The 18,904-nt window shown below is 45.3% G+C and overlaps 1 protein-coding gene across 2 annotated transcripts in view; it reads left to right on the top strand.

Annotated features, from left to right (window-relative positions):
* MYO9A (myosin IXA) overlaps positions 1-18,904 on the top strand; it is a 480,816-nt gene that overhangs the window by 354,615 nt on the left and 107,297 nt on the right. Inside the window, exons 13-15 of one of the 2 annotated variants that reach the window (XM_044979719.1) lie at positions 7,310-7,451; positions 10,390-10,585; positions 17,986-18,105. In XM_044979719.1, the coding sequence (XP_044835654.1) occupies positions 7,310-7,451; positions 10,390-10,585; positions 17,986-18,105 (458 nt within the window). The remainder of the gene's footprint in view (positions 1-7,309; positions 7,452-10,389; positions 10,586-17,985; positions 18,106-18,904) is intronic. The other variant, XM_044979720.1, reaches the window with a different exon arrangement.

Genomic DNA, 18,904 nt, shown 5'->3' with positions numbered 1-18,904 from the left:
CCCCTGGAGTGGCGCCGCTATGGCGCCGGATATATACCCCTGCCGACCCATCCGCCCCTCAGTTCCTTCTTACCGCCTGTGTCGGTCGTTGGAACAGTGTAGCTGACCTCCACTTCCCTAGCTTCTCGTAGTTCTCTCGTTAATTCTTGTGTATATAGTTCAGATTTATATAGTTGTAGTTAACTTTATTCGTTTGTAGTATAGTTAGTGTATATAGTTCAGAGGGGTTCGGGGATTATCCCCTTCCCCGCACCCGGTGCCAGGGCCTATGCCCGGTTCACCGGGTTTCAAACCGTGCTCGGCCTGCCACAAGCCGATGCCGACAAGAGATCCCCATGACTCCTGTCTTAAGTGCCTCGGGGAATCTCACCTAACAGATAAGTGCCGCATTTGTAAGGCCTTTAAGCTGAGAACAAAAAAGGAGCGGGACTTTCGTCTCAAGCAGCTCCTGATGGAGGCAGCTCTTACTCCTTCGCCCTCGGCACCGAGCACTGGACAGTCTTCAAGAAGCGCTCCCTCGGCACCGGATTGCGCCGGTACCACCAAGGCTTCTCGGCACCGGCCAGCACCGACATCCTTTCGGCACCGATCCCTCTCCCCGAGGGCGAAGAGGCACAAGACTCCTGCTGCATCCGAGTCGCCTGCTCCGCAGCCCGAGCGCTATACTAAGTCGGACCGCCCGGCACTGATACCTGCCGTGGCACCGACAATATCGGCACCGTCGATTCCGGCCACGCAAGAGCCGTCGAGTCCGGTGCCTGAAAGCTCCCCAGTGCGCGCCGTGGTTGAGCTCACTATTCCCTCCACGCTGGAGACATTTTCCATGGTGAGGGAGTTGATTGCAATGACGGAGCCTGCGCTGACTCAACCCCCGGCACCGCCAGTGCGGGTTATACAGTCGATCGGCAAGCCTGCCTTGATCAGACCACCCTCTGTCGGCACCGCAGAGCGGCACTGTTCACAATCGCGGTCCCGCAGAAGTTCTCGGTCCCGTCGCCGATCCAGGTCACGACGCCGCTCGCAGTCCCGGCACCGTTCTCCATTTCGGTACTGGTCGTACTTGCGGCACCGGTCAGCGTCCAGTTCGCCGGCCCGGTACACTCGGCACCGATCCAGCTCCCGGCACCGCTCCACGCACCGTGACTCCCATAGCCACTCCTGACGTCGAGCCTCGAGATCTCGGTCGACCTCCCGGCACCGCTCCAGTAGCAGGTCCCGTTCTCGTTCCCGGTACCGGTATGCTTCCCGGTACCGATCCCCGGTGCCGCGTCGAACGGCGTCAGCTAGAGAGGGAGACTCTGCCCAGGGCTTTTCAGCTCCTCCATGGCCATCCAGACATGCATCAGTGTTGTCCCACGCGGGCAGTTCATACGCGAAGGACCGTGATTCGGATGTGCCCACCAGAGTCTTCCAGGAGCCCCAGGCCCAGGACCCTGGCCCCCATCAGTGGTCATTCTGGACACCTTGGGCGTACCACCAGGCCCAAGGCGTACCTGTGATCCCATCTCGCTCTGTTCCGTCAGAGCACCGGGTGCCGGAGGCGACAGTTAGCCGTCCCCCTCCGACCGGTACGGAGGAAGCCCCGGTTCAGCCACCGGACTCCCAGATCCCACCGGAACAGGAGGTTGTCCAGAAGCACGAGCCCACACAGGACTCGCTTGTCCCCGGCCTTTCTTCTTCCTCCTCCCCAGATGAGGCGGTGGCAGGAACATCCTCCTCGGGCCCTCCTCCAGTCGACTTGAGGGCCCATCAGGACCTCCTGAGATGGGTGGCACTCAATATGAACCTCCAAGTGGAGGAAGTCTCAGAGATACAGGATCCAGTCGTAGACATTCTGTCGGCAGATGACCCCACTAGAGTGGCCCTACCGTTCATTCGGACGATCCAGGCCAATGCGGATACCATCTGCAGTCTCCAGCCACTATCCCGCCCGTGGCCAGGGGAGTCGAACGCAAGTACATGGTACCCTCCAGGGGGTATGAGTACCTATATGTACATCCTCCCCCCTGCTCCCTTGTCGTCTAGTCCGTCAATGAGAGGGAACGCCATGGCCAGCAGGCACCAGCCCCTAAATCGAAGGAGGCTAGGCGAATGGACTTACTGGGCCGTAAGGTGTACTCGGCAGGGGCCCTGCAACTCCGTGTAGCAAACCAGCAAGCCCTGCTTAGCCACTACAGTTACAACATCTGAGTGGCAGTGGGCAAATTTACTCCCGTCAAGAGTTTGCTGCCCTCCTGGAAGAAGGGAAGAAAGTGGCGAGAACTTCCCTCCAGGCCTCATTGGATGCAGTTGACTCCGCTGCCAGGACTCTGGCCTCGGGTGTTGCCATGAGGCGCATTTCATGGCTCCAGGTGTCAGGCCTTCCCCCGGAGCTGCAGCATACTATACAGGACTTGCCCTTCGATGGCAAAGGCCTGTTCTCCAAAAAAACTGACCCTAGGCTGCAAAGCCTAAAGGACAGCAGGGTCACTATGCGCTCTCTCGGCATGCACACGCCGGTGACTCAGCACCAACCTTTCCGTCCCCAGCCTCACCGCCCTTACCCTGCGCCTAGACAAAGACAGGACTTTGCCAGCAGGCGTGGCCGAAGCGGTCGTAGGCATCAGTCAGGACCCCAAGGGGGCCAAAATCAGGGTCCCTCTAAACCACCAACGGGGCCACAGCCTAAATTTTGAAGGCACGCCCGAGGACGGCGTACCAGTTATTACCCAGGATACGTTACCTCCAATTTATTTCGTCCCCCACCTCCCACCCTCCATCCTTGTCCCTCTTCAGGGACCCCTCTCACGAGCAATTCCTCTTGCAAGAGGTGCGGATGCTCCTTGCCTTCGGAGCTATAGAAGAGGTACCAAAGGACGAAAGGGGCAAGGGGTTCTACTCCCGCTATTTCCTAATCCCCAAGGTGAAGAGAGGTCTCAGGCCTATCCTAGACCTGCGGGAACTCAACAAGTTCATGATAAAGCTGAAGTTCCGCAGGGTATCCCTGGGGACCATCATCCCATCCCTGGATCCCGGAGACTGGTATGCCGCCCTCGATATGAAGGACGCGTATTTTCACGTCGCCATTTATCCTGCACACAGAAGGTACCTCCAGTTTGTGGCCAACCGTCAACATTTCCAGTTTACGGTCCTTCCGTTTGGCCTCTCTACAGCCCCAAGAGTATTCACAAAGTGCATGGCTGTAGTCACCGCCTCCCTCCGCCGCCGTCGGATACACGTTTTTCCGTATCTAGACGATTGGCTAATTCGAGGGACCCCCCGAGGCCCAAGTTACCCGTCATGTGGGCATCGTCAAGGACCTATTCCTGCGTCTAGGCCTGATGATCAATATAGAGAAATCCACTTTGATTTCCACACACAGAATAGAATTCATTGGGGCCATCCTGGACTCTAATCTCGCCAGAGCCTGCTTACCTCAGCCTTGGCTTCAGGCGATGGTAACAATTATACAAGGTCTACGGAACTTCCTGTCAACTTCGGCTCGCACTTGCCTAGGTCTCCTGGGTCACATGGCTGCCTGCACGTTCGTAACCAAACATGCCAAGCTTCGCCTCCGTCCACTCCAATCGTGGCTCACCTCGCTGTACCACCCGGGCAGAGACAGCATAGACATGATCGTCACGATCCCCCCGAGCATCCTAGACTCCCTCGACTGGTGGTCGATGCCCTCCCTGGTGTGTGCAGGGATGCCGTTCCCTCCGCCTCACCCCTCGGTGTCCCTGACGACGGACGCCTCATCTCTCGGCTGGGGTGCTCACCTTGGTCAGTTTCGCACTCAGGGCCTTTGGTCAGCTCAAGAGCTGGCGTTGCACATCAATGTCCGAGAGCTGAGAGCAGTCCGTCTTGCGTGTCAGGCGTTTCAGCAGCACCTACAAGGCCGTTGTGTCTCAGTGTTCACAGACAACACAACGGCCATGTATTACTTAAACAAGCAGGGAGGAGCACGGTCCTCCCCTCTTTGCAGGAAGCTATCCAGCCCTGGGACTTCTGCATAGCCCAATCGATAGACCTGGTAGCGTCCTTTCTCCCAGGGGTCCGGAACACACTGGCGGATCGCCTCAGCAGATCCTTCCTGTCTCACGAGTGGTCGATTCGTCCGGACGTTATCCATTCCATTTTCCGGAAGTGGAGCTTTCCCCGCATAGACCTCTTCGCTTCTTGCAAGAACAGGTAGTGCCAGACGTTCTGCTCATTCCAAGGCCTCTCCCCGGGCTCGATCTCGGATGCTTTTCTGATGCCATGGACAAGCCATCTGCTGTACGCTTTTCCACCATTCCTGCTGGTTCACAGGGTCCTGCTAAAACTCCGCAGGGACAGAGCGCACCTGATCATGATCGCTCCAGTGTGGCCCAGGCAGCACTGGTACACCATGTTGCTAGACCTGTCGATAGCCAACCCGATTCCCCTGCCTCTTTGCCCAGACCTCATAACGCAGGATCACGGCAGACTTCACCACCCAGACCTGCAATCCCTGCACCTCACAGCATGGCTGCTGCATGGCTAAACCGATCTGAGTTACGTTGCTCTGCCTCGGTACTACAGATTCTCCTGGGTAGTAGGAAACCTTCCACTCGGTTAACATATCTGGCCAAGTGGAAGCGTTTCTCCTGCTGGTGCGAAACGCACAATGTTACTCCCACCGAGGTCCCGATCCATTCCATCTTGGACTACCTCTGGTCTCTCAAACAGCAGGGCCTGGCGGTGTCATCATTGAGGGTACACTTCGCAGCCATCTCTACCTTCCACCCAGGGGAGAGTGGCTGCTCCGTATTCTTGCACCCTATGGTTTCTAGGTTCCTCAAGGGCTTGGAGCGCTTATACCCCCAAGTTCGCTGCCCCGCCCAAACCTGGGTCCTCAACCTGGTTGTAACCAGACTTATGACTGCCACATTCGAGCCACTGGCAACCTGCTTGCTGCTATACCTGTCCTGGAAGACAGTTTTCCTCGTAGCCATTACATCGGCCAGATGAGTCTCCGAGCTTCGGGCTCTCACGGTGGACCCACCGTATACTGTGTCAAGGTGCAGTTGTGACCACATCCGGCCTTCCTCCCTAAGGTGGTGTCGGCCTTTCATATCAACCAGGATATCTTTCTTCCGGTCTTCTTTCCGAAGCCACACTCATCGCGAAGGGAGCAACAATTGCACTCCCTAAACATCCGTAGGGCGCTCACATTTTATATCGAGCGGACAAAGCCCTTTTGTAAAACGCCCCAACTCTTTGTCGCAGTGGCAGACCGAACGAAGGGCCTACCTGTCTCCTCCCAGAGGATTTCATCTTGGGTGACATCGTGCATCCGCACCTCCTGTGTCTTAGCCCATGTTCCATTGAGCCACCTCACTGCACATTCCACCAGGGCTCAGGCTGCTTCTGCTGCCTTCCTGGCTCACGTTCGCATCCAGGAGATATGTCACGCAGCTACCTAGTCCTTGGTCCACACCTTTGCCTCACATTATGCACTGGTCCAACAGTCCAAAGATGATGCAGCCTTTGGCTCAGCAGTTTTGCATTCTGCAACATCTCACTCCGACCCCACCGCCTAGGTAAGGCTTGGGAATCACCTAATTGGAATCGATATGAGCAAGCACTCGAAGAAGAAAAGACGGTTACTCACCTTTGTAACTGTTGTTCTTCGAGATGTGTTGCTCATATCCATTCCAAACCCGCCCTCCTTCCCCACTGTCAGAGTAGCCGGCAAGAAGGAATTGAGGGGCGGATGGGTCGGCAGGGGTATATATCCGGTGCCATAGTGGCGCCACTCCAGGGGGCGCCCAGCCGACCCATCGAGTGTTGCTAGGGTAAAAATCTTCCGACGAACGTGCACGCGACGCGCGCACACCTAATTGGAATGGATATGAGCAACACATCTCGAAGAACAACAGTTACAAAGGTGAGTAACCGTCCTTTACTTTGGCTCAACTTCCCAGGTAGACAAGCTCTCAAACTTGTTGGAATTTTGGCCTAAATCCTCTGAATTTAATTTTCTAGGCTCATGGGCAAGAAGTCTCCAGTAGGATCCACTGGCAAAGTTCCTCCTTAATATTTCTGTTGGTGGCAGGTGGGGAGGGTTTATTCCCTTCTCTAGAATAAGCCACAAGCCTGCTCTCAAACCTGGTGGATCCCTAGTAACCTACAGTGGGCTCCCCAGTACCAGGGCAGTGCAGCTCCATTGCATCTGTGCTTTCAGGGACCTCCCCCAATCCTCTTTTCCCAATGACCCTAGGGAGTCCTGCAGTAAAAGTGAATACAGCAGTAGGCTTGTATTAACTTTTCCAAGGACTTTCTCCACAGCCTCAGGAGGGGATGAAGGGTTTCCCAGCCTGCCGAGTCTCCGCAGCCTCTCTCAGAATGGAACCCCAGACCCACAGAGCACCGCCAGAGGCCCCAAAAAGTTGGGGAGACAGTACTGCAAAGACAAATGATTCCCTCCACGTAAGAAGTGAAAGATCTGCCTGCTGAGGGTTCCCCCATGCAGAGATATGGAGGAGAGCAGTCTAGGGCAGTATTTTTTTTTTTAACCACAGATTAATTTGAATTTTATTTTTTTAAGAGAGAGAATTTTAATTCAGTTTTTGATAAAGCTTTAAGATATGGACAAAGGCCCTTTCAACTGCAAGCAATTAATACACAAAGTTCAAGGGGCAGTGAATTGATATTTTGCTGTGAAAAAACCATGGGCTTGATTCTTCTGTCCACTTATACTAGTGTACATCAGGAGTAACTTCACTGAAATCAATAATATTGATGTAGAACTGGTGTGGGTGAAATAGGGCCATGTGATTTTATTTACACACCTCTGTGAACTTTTTTAAAAATGCCCTCTTACTGAGACCTGTAAAAAAACTTAAATACTGAAGTTATGTATGCAGTTAAAATAGCCCATTTCTAGATGGATGAATATGCCATATATTTGTGTGCTGTGCATTTTGAATCACAAGGCTGAGGACAAATATAGCTGACCTCTAGATAACTGTAAGTATCTAAATAATCATGCTACTATGAATATATTATTACAAATAGTTATGTGTATCACTACACTTTTGCAATTGGTTCATTCTAGACCCAGTTAGCTGTACTAGATATCTGCAGTTGGAAGCTTTATCAAATGTATATAGTATGTATTTATATACAGGTGTATGTTAGCATACATATATTGCCAAATGCAGCTCAGTAGTGGGTATAATATCTGTAAGCACAGAAAAGAGAAAAGCAGAATGTTCCCTATTACAGTTTATGGTCTGTCAACAAGGGGGTGTTGTTTTTTTCTTTGACTTCACAGCTGCCTTAATTTTTTCCCCTTTTTATCCAGTTTTCCACAAGCCACAAACCAAACACTGCTGGACAAGTTTAAGCGTCAGCATGAGGGGAATTCTTACATTGAATTTCCAGCCGTGATGGAGCCGGCTTTTATCATAAATCACTATGCTGGAAAAGTGAAATACGGAGTGAAGGTCAGTCACAACAGCTGTTCACTAGCACTTATGTCAGTTAAAATGCATTCTAGCTATAACTGGGTACCCGTTACCCAAGACTGCAGCGTGGACGAGTAAAAATTAACTCTGTTTTATTGTCTGCTAGAGTTCAGATAAGATTTTTTGTATGGCAGCAGTGGTCTGAATGTAAAACCATGGCATGTTGCTGCACTAGGTGTCGGTGTGAAGGAGGTAGGCACAAGTAGGGAATGTCAGGCATGGGTGCCAACTTCAAGGCAGACTGTCAGGAAATAAGGCACAAACCCCAGATTGGTTGTGTGTTCTATAATTAGATTTCACCAACCAAGTAACAAGCATGAACTCCTCAGACACTGTAACAGCCTTACCATGGAATCGCAGACAGTCCCCTAGGCTAGGGCACTTTGGCCTAACCTTACCACCCCAGGCAAGCCTGCCTCTGTGATTAGAGGGTCCCTTACACCAAAAATCACAATATTCAGGTTACTCCCAGTCCCAAAGGAGTCACTTGCCCCAGGTAAAACTTTAGTCACTTGCCCCAGGTAAATTGTACCTAGGGTTGCCAACCCTCCAGGATTGCCCTGGAGTCTCCAGGAATTGAAGATTAAACTTTAATTAAAGATTTTCATGTGATGAAACCTCCCAGAAATACATCCAGCCAAAATTGGCAACCCTCATTGTACCTTTGATCTCTGACTGGAGACAACACTTGTAGCCAGTCCTTTAATAAACTAGCTAACGATTTATTAACTAGGAAAAGGAAATAAGAGTTCTTCATGAGCTTAAAGCGGGTAACACCCACAAATGAGTTTCAGCCTTAGATTAAAAAAGATAATAGAAACTTCAGTAATAAGCAAACTCCATATGTCCTGTAGGCTAACCCAGGCAAAACAGCTCAGGGGTGGGAGGGCAGGCTTTTGCCTAGTGATTCTGGCCCCTTTAGAGTCCAAGCAGCAAGAAGAACCCAGTTTCTCCTTGTCAGGGGTTTTTATGCCCTTCTCCCTAGAGCCCAAGCTGATGGGAGGAGTTCGTGTGCAGGTCTCTTCTTCCTGGAGGGGGTGAAGAATTCAGTTAACAAAGTCTTTGTTTTTTTTAATGTCTCACCATGGCTCATTTGGTTTCAAAGATTTTGTCGTTAGACAGGACCCAATATTTTTTGTAGGAAGCCAGCATTTGAATTAGAGAAGGCTTCTTTCCTGTTTGATGAATAGTCACAGACGTTTACAATGCCTTATAACATGGGGTACAGATAAGGGAGACTAATGCATGCAGAATCCTACAAATTATTCATAAAATCTAAACATCAAACACATCCTTACAACTCTAATATCTAGCTCAACAATACTAACATACGGGTGAGCCAGACTGGTTTCCAGCTGTGCATTTTGTCAGTGTTCAGTGAGGCCTGGGGCCTTGGCATGAGCTGGCACCTGGTCTGCCAGCATTACAGGGGGCAAAGGATTCATACAGTTCATTGTGGATGAAAGTGTAAAGTTTCAAACAATGTTTTTAATAAATTTAAAATGACAATAATCAGAACCTTTTAAACATAAGCATAGCCCAACAGAGCAGCCACACCTTCTTTCTGTATGGTCGCCTTCCTTGTACTGCTGCTTCCCACCCATACTCTTGGTTGTCTTCCATTTTGTGTCATGGGTAGCTTTCCACTCCAAACGTGCAGGGACTCACATACATGCTTAGCTGTACACACTATCTTTCACTGGGGCCTAAGATTGCACATTCAACAGGATTACCCAGTGCATAAAACTAAGCAGGTGCATAAATCTTCACAGATTTGGGGCCGTAGATTGTAAATTCTTTGGGACAATAACTGGGATTTGTATTTTTCTGTATGGTGCCCACCTTGCTTAGCATCACATACATCAGCAGTTCTAAACCTTTTCCATACTGAGACTCTCATCCTAGTTAGCCAGGATCCCTCCCCCGTTAGTAACTGGTAACCTGTTCACTAGCCCCCCAGGTTGAGAGCTCTTGGAATAGATGATAATATTCAAAGTTGCCTAACAGTATTATGGTACTGCAAGGGAAATTCCTTTGAATTCTTGCAAAGAAACCCAGGTATACAGTGCAGTGTGGATGCTGAAGCATGGACTTGGATACACTGAGTCCACAAGCCCAGATCCCACAGACCCGCGCTTATTGTATACTGCAGACATACCCACAGACAGCCTTTGAAACACCAAAAGATACAACTTGCAATATGTTTCTTGTTGCAACCTCCTCTCCAAGTTCCTTGTCTAAAGCTCTAAATTGATAGCTGCCAAGTTAAAATAATTATTCTGCTGGAGCAATGCCTTGTAAACTTAGTTAACTGACACAAACTCCATGCAAACTGAGTGCCTGTATGTAGAATTAACTTGGATTTGCATGGTATCACCAGAGTTTGGGGGTCATGGTTTCTCCAGATTACAGACAGTATATTGTTTATGGCTCATATACTAGCAATACAAGACCAAATGTATTTTCTTTGCCTTTAGTCATTTTACTATTAAATAATTACGACTGGGATTTTCACAGGTGTCTAAGGGAGTTAGGAGTCCAGCTCGCTGAGGCATGTTTAAAAATCTCATGCTAATTATTTTAAACTTGACCCCATTGACATACATGTCACTAAAAGTATTGGTCCAGATCCTTCTGACTGCTGTTTGGCACCTGGCCCAGCTCATGTGGGAGACTACGTAGGTGCTATAGTGTTTAACAATGTACCAAAAAAATCACATTAAAGAGTATTAAGTTTGTGGAGTCAAGCACCAGCTTTTAAAATGTCTGTTTTATTAGAAGTGTGTTGGACTGAGAATTTTCATTAAATTGTCTTGCTTTTGAAAGCTGTCACATGCAGAAGAACAGTGAGGACAGTATAAATAAAAGTTGTCATATTACAAGAATAGTCAAGCCCTCCTTTTTTCTTTCTCGCTAGGATTTCCGAGAGAAAAACACAGATCATATGCGGCCAGACATTGTAGCTCTCCTAAGAAGCAGCAAGAACGCCTTTATCTGTGGGATGATAGGGATTGATCCAGTGGCTGTGTTCCGCTGGGCAGTCCTCAGAGCTTTTTTCAGGGCTATGGTTGGTTTTAGGGAGGCTGGAAAACGATACACTGAGAAGAAAACTGGTGAGTAACAGATATTGGGATCCCACCTCTGTACATCTTTGAATCTTAACTATATATAATAAATACATACACAGTATGTCCCTGACAAATGAGTTCAGTATGATTAAAATGTTGTTGTATCTAATTTACACACATGCTCCTCTTCCTAATAATGTGTCCAAAAACTGGTGAATTGAATGGCTAGATTTCTGAGTAAAGAAAAGTGTGGTACTTTACATGTTGAATAACAAATGCAATGGACCCTTAGCAATTTATGATGAAGGATTTTCATTCTGATGTTGTTTTACCTTTTCTATAGGATTCATTTTTATGGAAATGTGCATGATTTAAATGGAAGCTTAAAATTATGAAGCAAAAAAGGGAATACTTTGATTCTTTAACTCATATTTCTTTCACTGTTAACATAAAGTCTGAAAACACAGAAAATAGGATTCTGCTCTGTAATTTTTCAGACTGTTCACCCTTTAAGCCGAAAGAGAGATTGTTCTCCTGTCTAGCACAAATTCATAGCTGTGCGGTCAGCTGGAACGACTTACCCTCCCTCATGCAGAACAGGGAGGGCAGTAAATTAAATGAAAGTAATGGTGCATCATCATGCTGTGGCAGGCAATACTTGGCTGTGCTTGTAGAGCATTTCTCTGCATAAAGCTATTCCTGAATGACAGGTACAAGCTATTACTATTAATTTCTGGGTACAAGAGGGCTTGAAATTCACAACAAAGCTAGAACATCAGCAGGGAAATATCAGTACAAAGTTAAAATGAAGCATTGAAATAATTCTGATGATTTCAGGCTTGAAATGTTAATAGATTTGCATTAATAGAGTGAACGAATCAAGGAAAAATCATATAATTATGAGAATCTACCTGTTTAGAATAAGTGTCTCTGCTCAGTGAGAATAACATCAGATCCTTGGATCAAATCCCAAGAATAACAAGAAACAAAACCAGCCTTCAACTGTTCAGAAGAGTGAGGAAAAGCCAGCCCTAGACAGAATAATTGGAAAGACACTTCTGACAAATGAACCTGAGACTTTTCTTATATAGCAGTACAAGGTTGAGATTGTGAAAGGTCCTTGATGACCATTGTAATGCTGAGAGGTAGAGGGGAGAGAAGTTTTACTTGTAAAGCTCCCATCCTGCATTGCATGAGAGCAGCAGTTTTCTTGAGACCTTATGCCTAGGGGACTGGGGAAAAAAAATCCCTAGAAATCTCGTTCTTTGAAGAAATGTTGCTGCCTTTCCCTCATATGTTGTGGGGTGTGGTTTGTTGTTTCTTTTTTAAATCTTGCTGATTCACGAATCCCAGCTGGATAGCTGGCTGGGCTATAGAGTGCTCTCCAAGGAAGAAAAATAATAAAAATGCAAACTCTCTGGCAGCAAGAGCTATTGCTAAACCTGCCCTGCTAATTTCAAGCCCTGCTTCACCCTCTGTCTTCTGTAGACACATATGCCATGTTAGTGTCCCTAGCAGTTAGCTTTCTGATTTCTCACTTTTTAGATTGGATCAGCAACTGACTAAAATTAGACCGATCAAAGAAAATCTGTGAGGTTTTCAGACAATTCTGGGATTTTTATTTTTTTTTCTTATGTCAGGACTAATTAGTATATGGTTTCAGTTGAAACAGCTTCTTAACCTCTTTCAGGATACAGTCCTATAGTCCAATCTGTCTTGTGCCCTTTGCATGACCACTCAAAAATGTCTCACTCCATTTTGTTTTGTGCCTTGTAACATTTATTCTTCAGATAAAATAATTCCACTGATATCAAGAAGACAGTGTGAGCCTTAAACTCCTTGAGTGCCCAAAATCATTTGCATCTTAATTTTTCCAAGGGACACATTTTAAAAATTTTATCAAATAATGACTGAAGTAGTTTGAGAAATAATGACGACAAACGTGCCAACTTTAAGAAAGCAGAACTAAAGAAAGAGTTCACCTAAAGCCAGATTATTTCCAGTATTAACAGTAAAATGCAGTTTAAAGCATCTGTGTGGAGGAAATGTCACAATCCGTTACCTTATCATACATATGTAGTCAATAAGTTATCCAGTATACGCTAGCATTGCTATCACCTATTACATAGGGTAGCAAAGAACTTTCACATGGCAGCAGAAGCAGCACCAGTCATTCAGTTTATATTGCGTAGATGGTTAGTATGAAGAATAAATGATAATGTGGGCTAGTGCATTTTACATTTTTATCCATTTTTTTGGAGTTACATTATTTAGGTATAAAGAACAGGAGTACTTGTGTCACCTTAGAGACTAACAAATTTATTTGAGCATAAGCTTTCGTGGGCTACAGCCCACTTCTTCGGATGCATGGAATGGAACGTATATTGAGGAGATATGTATACACATACAGAGAGCATGAAAAGGTGGGAGTTGTCTTACCAACTCTGAGAGGCCAATTAAGTAAGGAAAAAAAACTTTTGAAGTGATAATCAAGATAGCCCAGTACAGACAGTTTGATAAGAAGTGTGAGGTTCCTGGGTTCACCCTTGCAACAAAGCCTGATGCCGACTCTGTCCACATATCTATTCAAGTGACATCATAGGACCTAATCACATCAGTCATACCATCAGGGGCTCATTCACCTGCACATCTACCAATGTGATATATGCCATCATGTGCCAGCAATGCCCCTCTGCCATGTACATTGGCCAAACTGGACAATCTCTGCGCAAAAGAATTAATGTCCACAAGTCTGACATCAGGAATCATAACAGTCAAAAACCAGTATGAGAACACTTTAACCTGTCTGGTCATTCAATGACAGACCTGCTGGTGGCAATTTTGCAACAGAAAAGCTTCAAAAACAGACTCCAACGAGAAACTGCTGAGCTGGAATTGATATGCAAACTAGATACAATCACCTTAGGTTTGAATAGGGACTGGGAATGGCTGAGCCATTACAAACATTGAATCTATCTGCCCTTGTAAGTATTCTCACACTTCTTATCAACCTGTCTGTACTGGGCTATCTTGATTATCACTTCAAAAGTTTTTTTTCCTTACTTAATTGGCCTCTCAGAGTTGGTAAGACAACTCCCACCTTTTCATGCTCTCTGTATGTGTATATATATCTCCTCAATATATGTTCCATTCCATGCATCCGAAGAAGTGGGCTGTAGCCCATGAAAGCTTATGCTCAAATAAATTTGTTAGTCTCTAAGGTACCACAAGTACTCCTGTTCTTTTTGCGGATACAGACTAACACAGCTGCTTCTCTGAAACCTGTCATTATTTGGGTATGTAACTATTGCTAATAGAAAAATATATTGCGAATAGGTACAGCATGTTATGGGACCCTGATCTCAGCTGGGGCCTATAGGCAGTGTCCTAATATGAAGTGATGCTACGGTTAAACTGTAGTGTCAATGTTCTTTCCTGGGTAGGGAGTGGTTGCCTAGTATCGTTGTGCCCATTGTTACAATTGCTAACACTAGGAGCTAATTAATGTCTTTCCCTCCATATGTGAAGTAAATCTCCCTTTGCCAAGAATACTTTTATGCAGAGAAGTTTACTTTTCTAAAAACAAAGTTCTGTTTTTCTCTTTTTTTAAAATTAACTTCTAAAAATTATTCCAGTATAGAGCATGTCAGTGGCATGTGTCTGTTATGGTGGCCACTTAACATCTTTAGAGTGATAGACTAGATAAGCTTTGTGGCTGCCACTTTGAGAACACACTAGTGTGGTCCCTAGGGTCTGATTTACATGATGGTACGGATATTGAAAGCTTTTGTAACTAGCACTCTAGATTTCCCATTCTTCCTTAATGATGATCCACTGTGCCCACCTCCCATTCAGTTATCCAAACTCTAGCTACAGTTTGGCTTGAACTTCTCCATAACCCAGTCGGTGTCTCAAAAAAGTATCCCAAATGGCATTGTGTGTTAGAACAGGTATAACTGAATGTCTAGCATGGGGTACTGGCTTATATATTTGATATCTTAGTTTTGTACATTAGTCCCCAGAAGACGGAGAACTTTGTTCTGAGACATACTTGATTAGCGGATGCTGGTGCCTATCGACTGCTATGTGACATAACACACAATTATCACAATCTGATAATCTAATGAACATACACCTCTCCTCCAATATAACGCTGTCCTTGGGAGCCAAAAAAATCTTACCACGTTATAGGTGAAACTGCGCTATATCAAACTTGCTTTGATCCGCCGGAGTGTGCAGCGCCCCCGCCCCCCCCTCCCCCGCCGAGCGCTGCTTTACCGCGTTATATCCGAATTCGTGTTATATCGGGTCGCGTTATATTGGGGTAGAGATGTACTTACAGCAACTGTTCTCTGGGAATTGTTCAAGGAGCCACTCAAATTTTAGGCCCTAAAGTTTACCTACCTTGATAGTCATCCTATAAAATAGCACATATTTCTAAGGATTGCATATGTTTTGGGTTTTTTTAACCAAACCTTTCTAGGTTTTAATTAGCATGAGCTGAATGCATCTGGTGCAGCTGGAGTTGGAACTCATGATACAATAAAGATTTGCTTATGCCCCTGCCCCCCCCCACATACATTAATACCTAATAACACCCCCACACTAGCGCACATACTGCTCAGTTTTAAACATTGTTAAGAAAGGCTAGGTGTCTTAGGGCTTGTCTACACTTACCGGAGGATCGACGCTGTGGCGATCGATGCATCAGCAGTCGATTTAGTGAGTCTGCTAAATCGACCACTGATCGCTCTCCCGCTGATTCCTGTACTCCACCTGATGGAGAAGAGTAAAGGGAGTCAGCGGAAGAGCGTCTCCCGTCAACGTCACGTAGTGTGGACCCTGCAGTAAGTAGATCTAAGCTACGTCGATTTAAGTTATGCTATTCACGTAACTCAAATTGCATACCTTAGATTGACTTTTCCCTTTGGTGTGGACAAGGCCTTATAAACTCCCTGATAGCCCTCTCTGACCCTGCTGTGATCGATCAGAAGGTACAGTTGCAAAGCAGTTTTAAAGGATGTCTGAAAAAGCTGCATATTTTCTTTGGAGCTTATTTTTTTTCAGTGTTTTTAGGCCAAAAGTCTATATGCTTTCCTTTTCCCTTTCTGAAGGCCTATTTGAGTTATGCTAGCCATACAAAAATCTCAATCCTATGTGCAGTAGGCTTTCCAAAACCCAGTTTGGTTTTTTTCTTTCCTTCATTCTGTATCTTCCTTTCTTTGTGCCAGTGGTGTCCTGAAGCATTGTGAACATTTCTGTGCTCTGCTTTCAATAGACTAGTGTTGGATAAATGAATATACTCTTCACTGCTACGTTTAGGAGCTTTTCTTACTGCACTTCTTATATTCTTGTAGTGTAGCTTTTAGTGATGTTGTGTTTATAACTGTGAGATATGTAGAAGCAGAGCAATGTAACTGTCTGAATTTTGTTGGATATGTTTCTCTTCTGGCCCAATAGGTGTTTCTTACAGTGCTGCCAACTCTTTTTAATTTGAAAACTTAGATCAGACTGGGTAAAATATCGATAGTTGAGGGGGGTAGCTCTTTGAATTGTTTGTTTTATAATTGAGCTTTTTCTGTGAGAGAACAAGAAACTGAAGTTAAATTCTAAAAGAAAAGCTCACATTTGGGTTTGATTTTCTTGAATCGAAATGAACTTGATTAAAGGCACATTGTCAAGTTTTTAGGAAGCAAATTTGTCTGATTTTTTTGTAATCTGATGGCAAATATCCTCTAGATCAGTGGTTCTCAACCCGTGGGCCACTTGTGGCCCAATCAGCACACAGCTGTGGCCCATGTGAGACAGAAGGAGTATTGGATGTGGCCCACAATGGTAAATAGGTTGAGAACTACTGCTCTAGATTAATTTATTTCACATAAAACATAATAATGAACCCCTCGTTGCTGACAAATTTAAAAAGAAAAGTCTCTGTTTTGAGATGACTTACACAAATCCAGTGATGGAAGCCAGTCATCCACAGCTTCCTCTTTGGTTTTCTCTGTTTTGAGCAAGTTGGATGTGAACATAGATCCTAACTCTGATAAAGGATTTGTGTGTCTGACTTTATGCTCTCATGCTCCCTCTGATGGCTCTGCAATAGCATTCAACTAACAAGCACTATTCCCAGTGCTGTGCCCATTGCTGCTGACATAAATGATGATGCTGGTTTGCAAGCAGTGAAGCAAGCAAAAGAAAGCCATGCTGACTTTTGTTGAATTAGCAATGTTATAAACCAAAAAAGAAGAAAATGAATGTTTGCTGAATAGAAAAAGGCAAAAATGGTGGTAAAAAAAAAATTGGTCTTCAGGCTTCCAAATGGGCAGTACAAAAATGATGTTACTAACATTAGAAAAACAATAGTTGACAGTGTTCCTCTAAAGTGTTCAGATCACTCTTTGCTGATAGTGTAAAGCATCAGCCTTGAATGCTAGGCTTAATATATCATGCTGACATAAGGTAAACTTCAGTGCCTCATTACTCCTCAAATGAAGCATGACATGTCCCACAGTAATTCCCTTTTAGATGGTAACTGGAAGGAGCATCCTGTTTACAACGTAATACCTGTATAACTTTTTTCCAGGTTACATTTATTATGAAATTATCAGAGAATTATCCTGTATGCCCACACATAGATGTCCACCGTAACTTCTGACACCAACTCCCAGATTCTGTCAGCTAAACTCAGTATGTCTGAAATCTCCCCATTTTCAGCCCTAAGGAAGGCTAAGTGTACCCCCTCTCCTCTTCCCTATGTAAAGTAACTCCTGTTTCAATTTAAATTGCAAATATCTGGATAAAATAGGGGTAACAGTGTGTGGAGCAGGTCAGAATTTGAGGTGGCTGTGCTTGTGAATATATGGGTGAGGAGTTCTGAAATCAGTAGCTAACCTCGGCTGAACTGAAGCAGAAGGATTTATCGTACTGTAGCTAATAAAAGTAGAGATTTGCATAATCACTACTTTTTAAAGGTTACCTTGCAGTGATTATCCAGATGATTGTGCTCTGGCCAATCAAAGTGCTGGAATTTATATACTATTCAGTTCACTAGAAATAACCCTATAGTCACCATGCAAATCAGACCTCCCCCCCTCAGTCAGAGTGCAAGGAAATGTGTAACTGTGAGTGGATGCCTGCAGAGATGTGGGTCAGTACATTTGCAGTGTCCTTGGACTCTGGACTGAGATAATTATGTCCCTGACTGTGTGTGATGTGTCATGATACTTTATCGTGAGGGAACTGAAGTTAACCTGTGTCAGTGCTATGCATTTTCATAACTGCTGCAAATAGCCTAGTTATGGTCCATAAACAGAAAGAAAGTGCGACTTTTGAACAATTCTTGTATTACATGAGCAGTTGGCAGCATTGTTCTTTACTCTTTCCTGATTTCTGCTTATATAATCTTTCTCTTCTCTCCATTTTTTGTTTTTATTTTGCTTCCCAAGGGCATGATGATGCAGTGCCATGTGCGGTTTTGAAAAGTGTGGATAGTTTTAGCTTTCTACATCACCCAGTCCATCAGAGGAGCTTAGAGATCCTGCAGAGATGCAAGGAGGAGAAGTACAGTAAGGCTCCATATCCCACCATCCTCTCTGACATGACACTCACACATCAGGAAATGGAAACCAGGAGCATTCTGGGTATCAAGGGGGAAAAGAAACATGCAAAGAAACTTCCAGTGCAGCCCAATGAGAGCATCATAATCAATTGCAGGAAACCTTACGGAAAGGATTTTAGCCCTTTCCTACTAGAAATTCGTAGCTAGGGTTTTGTTCTACAGAGATCTGGATGGAATAGACTCACTGGATCGCCTGTTCTTGTTAATGAGTTGTTTAAAAAAAATATCCAGTATATATCCATGTTTGTTTAATTATACATGGAACCATTTTACTAATGGTTTCACAGGTTGCTCTGCTAAATAAGACAGTATTATGAAGTTAGTAACACTTTTCATGCCATTAATTTTTAGTGTTACTACTATCACACCTAAAGCAAGTTTAGAACCAGTAGGAATATTTCTAGTGTGAGTTAATATAGCTAGGATTTTACTTCAAGTTTTCTTCAGGATTCAGTCCCTTTCTTTTTTTATTACAGCTTTATTTATATGTCATACTTTAAAAATAACTGTGTTTGGAGAAAGTGCCTATGTCGTTTCAAAGGCTTTCATTTAAATGTGAGGAATTGTTATGCTAGAAGACCCCTTTACAGAACGGGTGGGCAGAGATGCACTTGGTCTCCATTTCCTTGTCCTTACTCCTCTGTTTGTTACATAATAAACTAGTCCTGCATGAACAAACAGGCCTTTCTGCCTGTATTACTAATTACTATGGCTGGACTCCTATTGTAGGAGGAGAAGGGAGTCCA

The sequence above is a fragment of the Mauremys mutica genome, chromosome 11 (assembly GCF_020497125.1).
Source record: "Mauremys mutica isolate MM-2020 ecotype Southern chromosome 11, ASM2049712v1, whole genome shotgun sequence".
NCBI lineage: Eukaryota > Metazoa > Chordata > Testudines > Geoemydidae > Mauremys > Mauremys mutica.
This window is presented reverse-complemented; position numbering and strand designations above follow the sequence as displayed.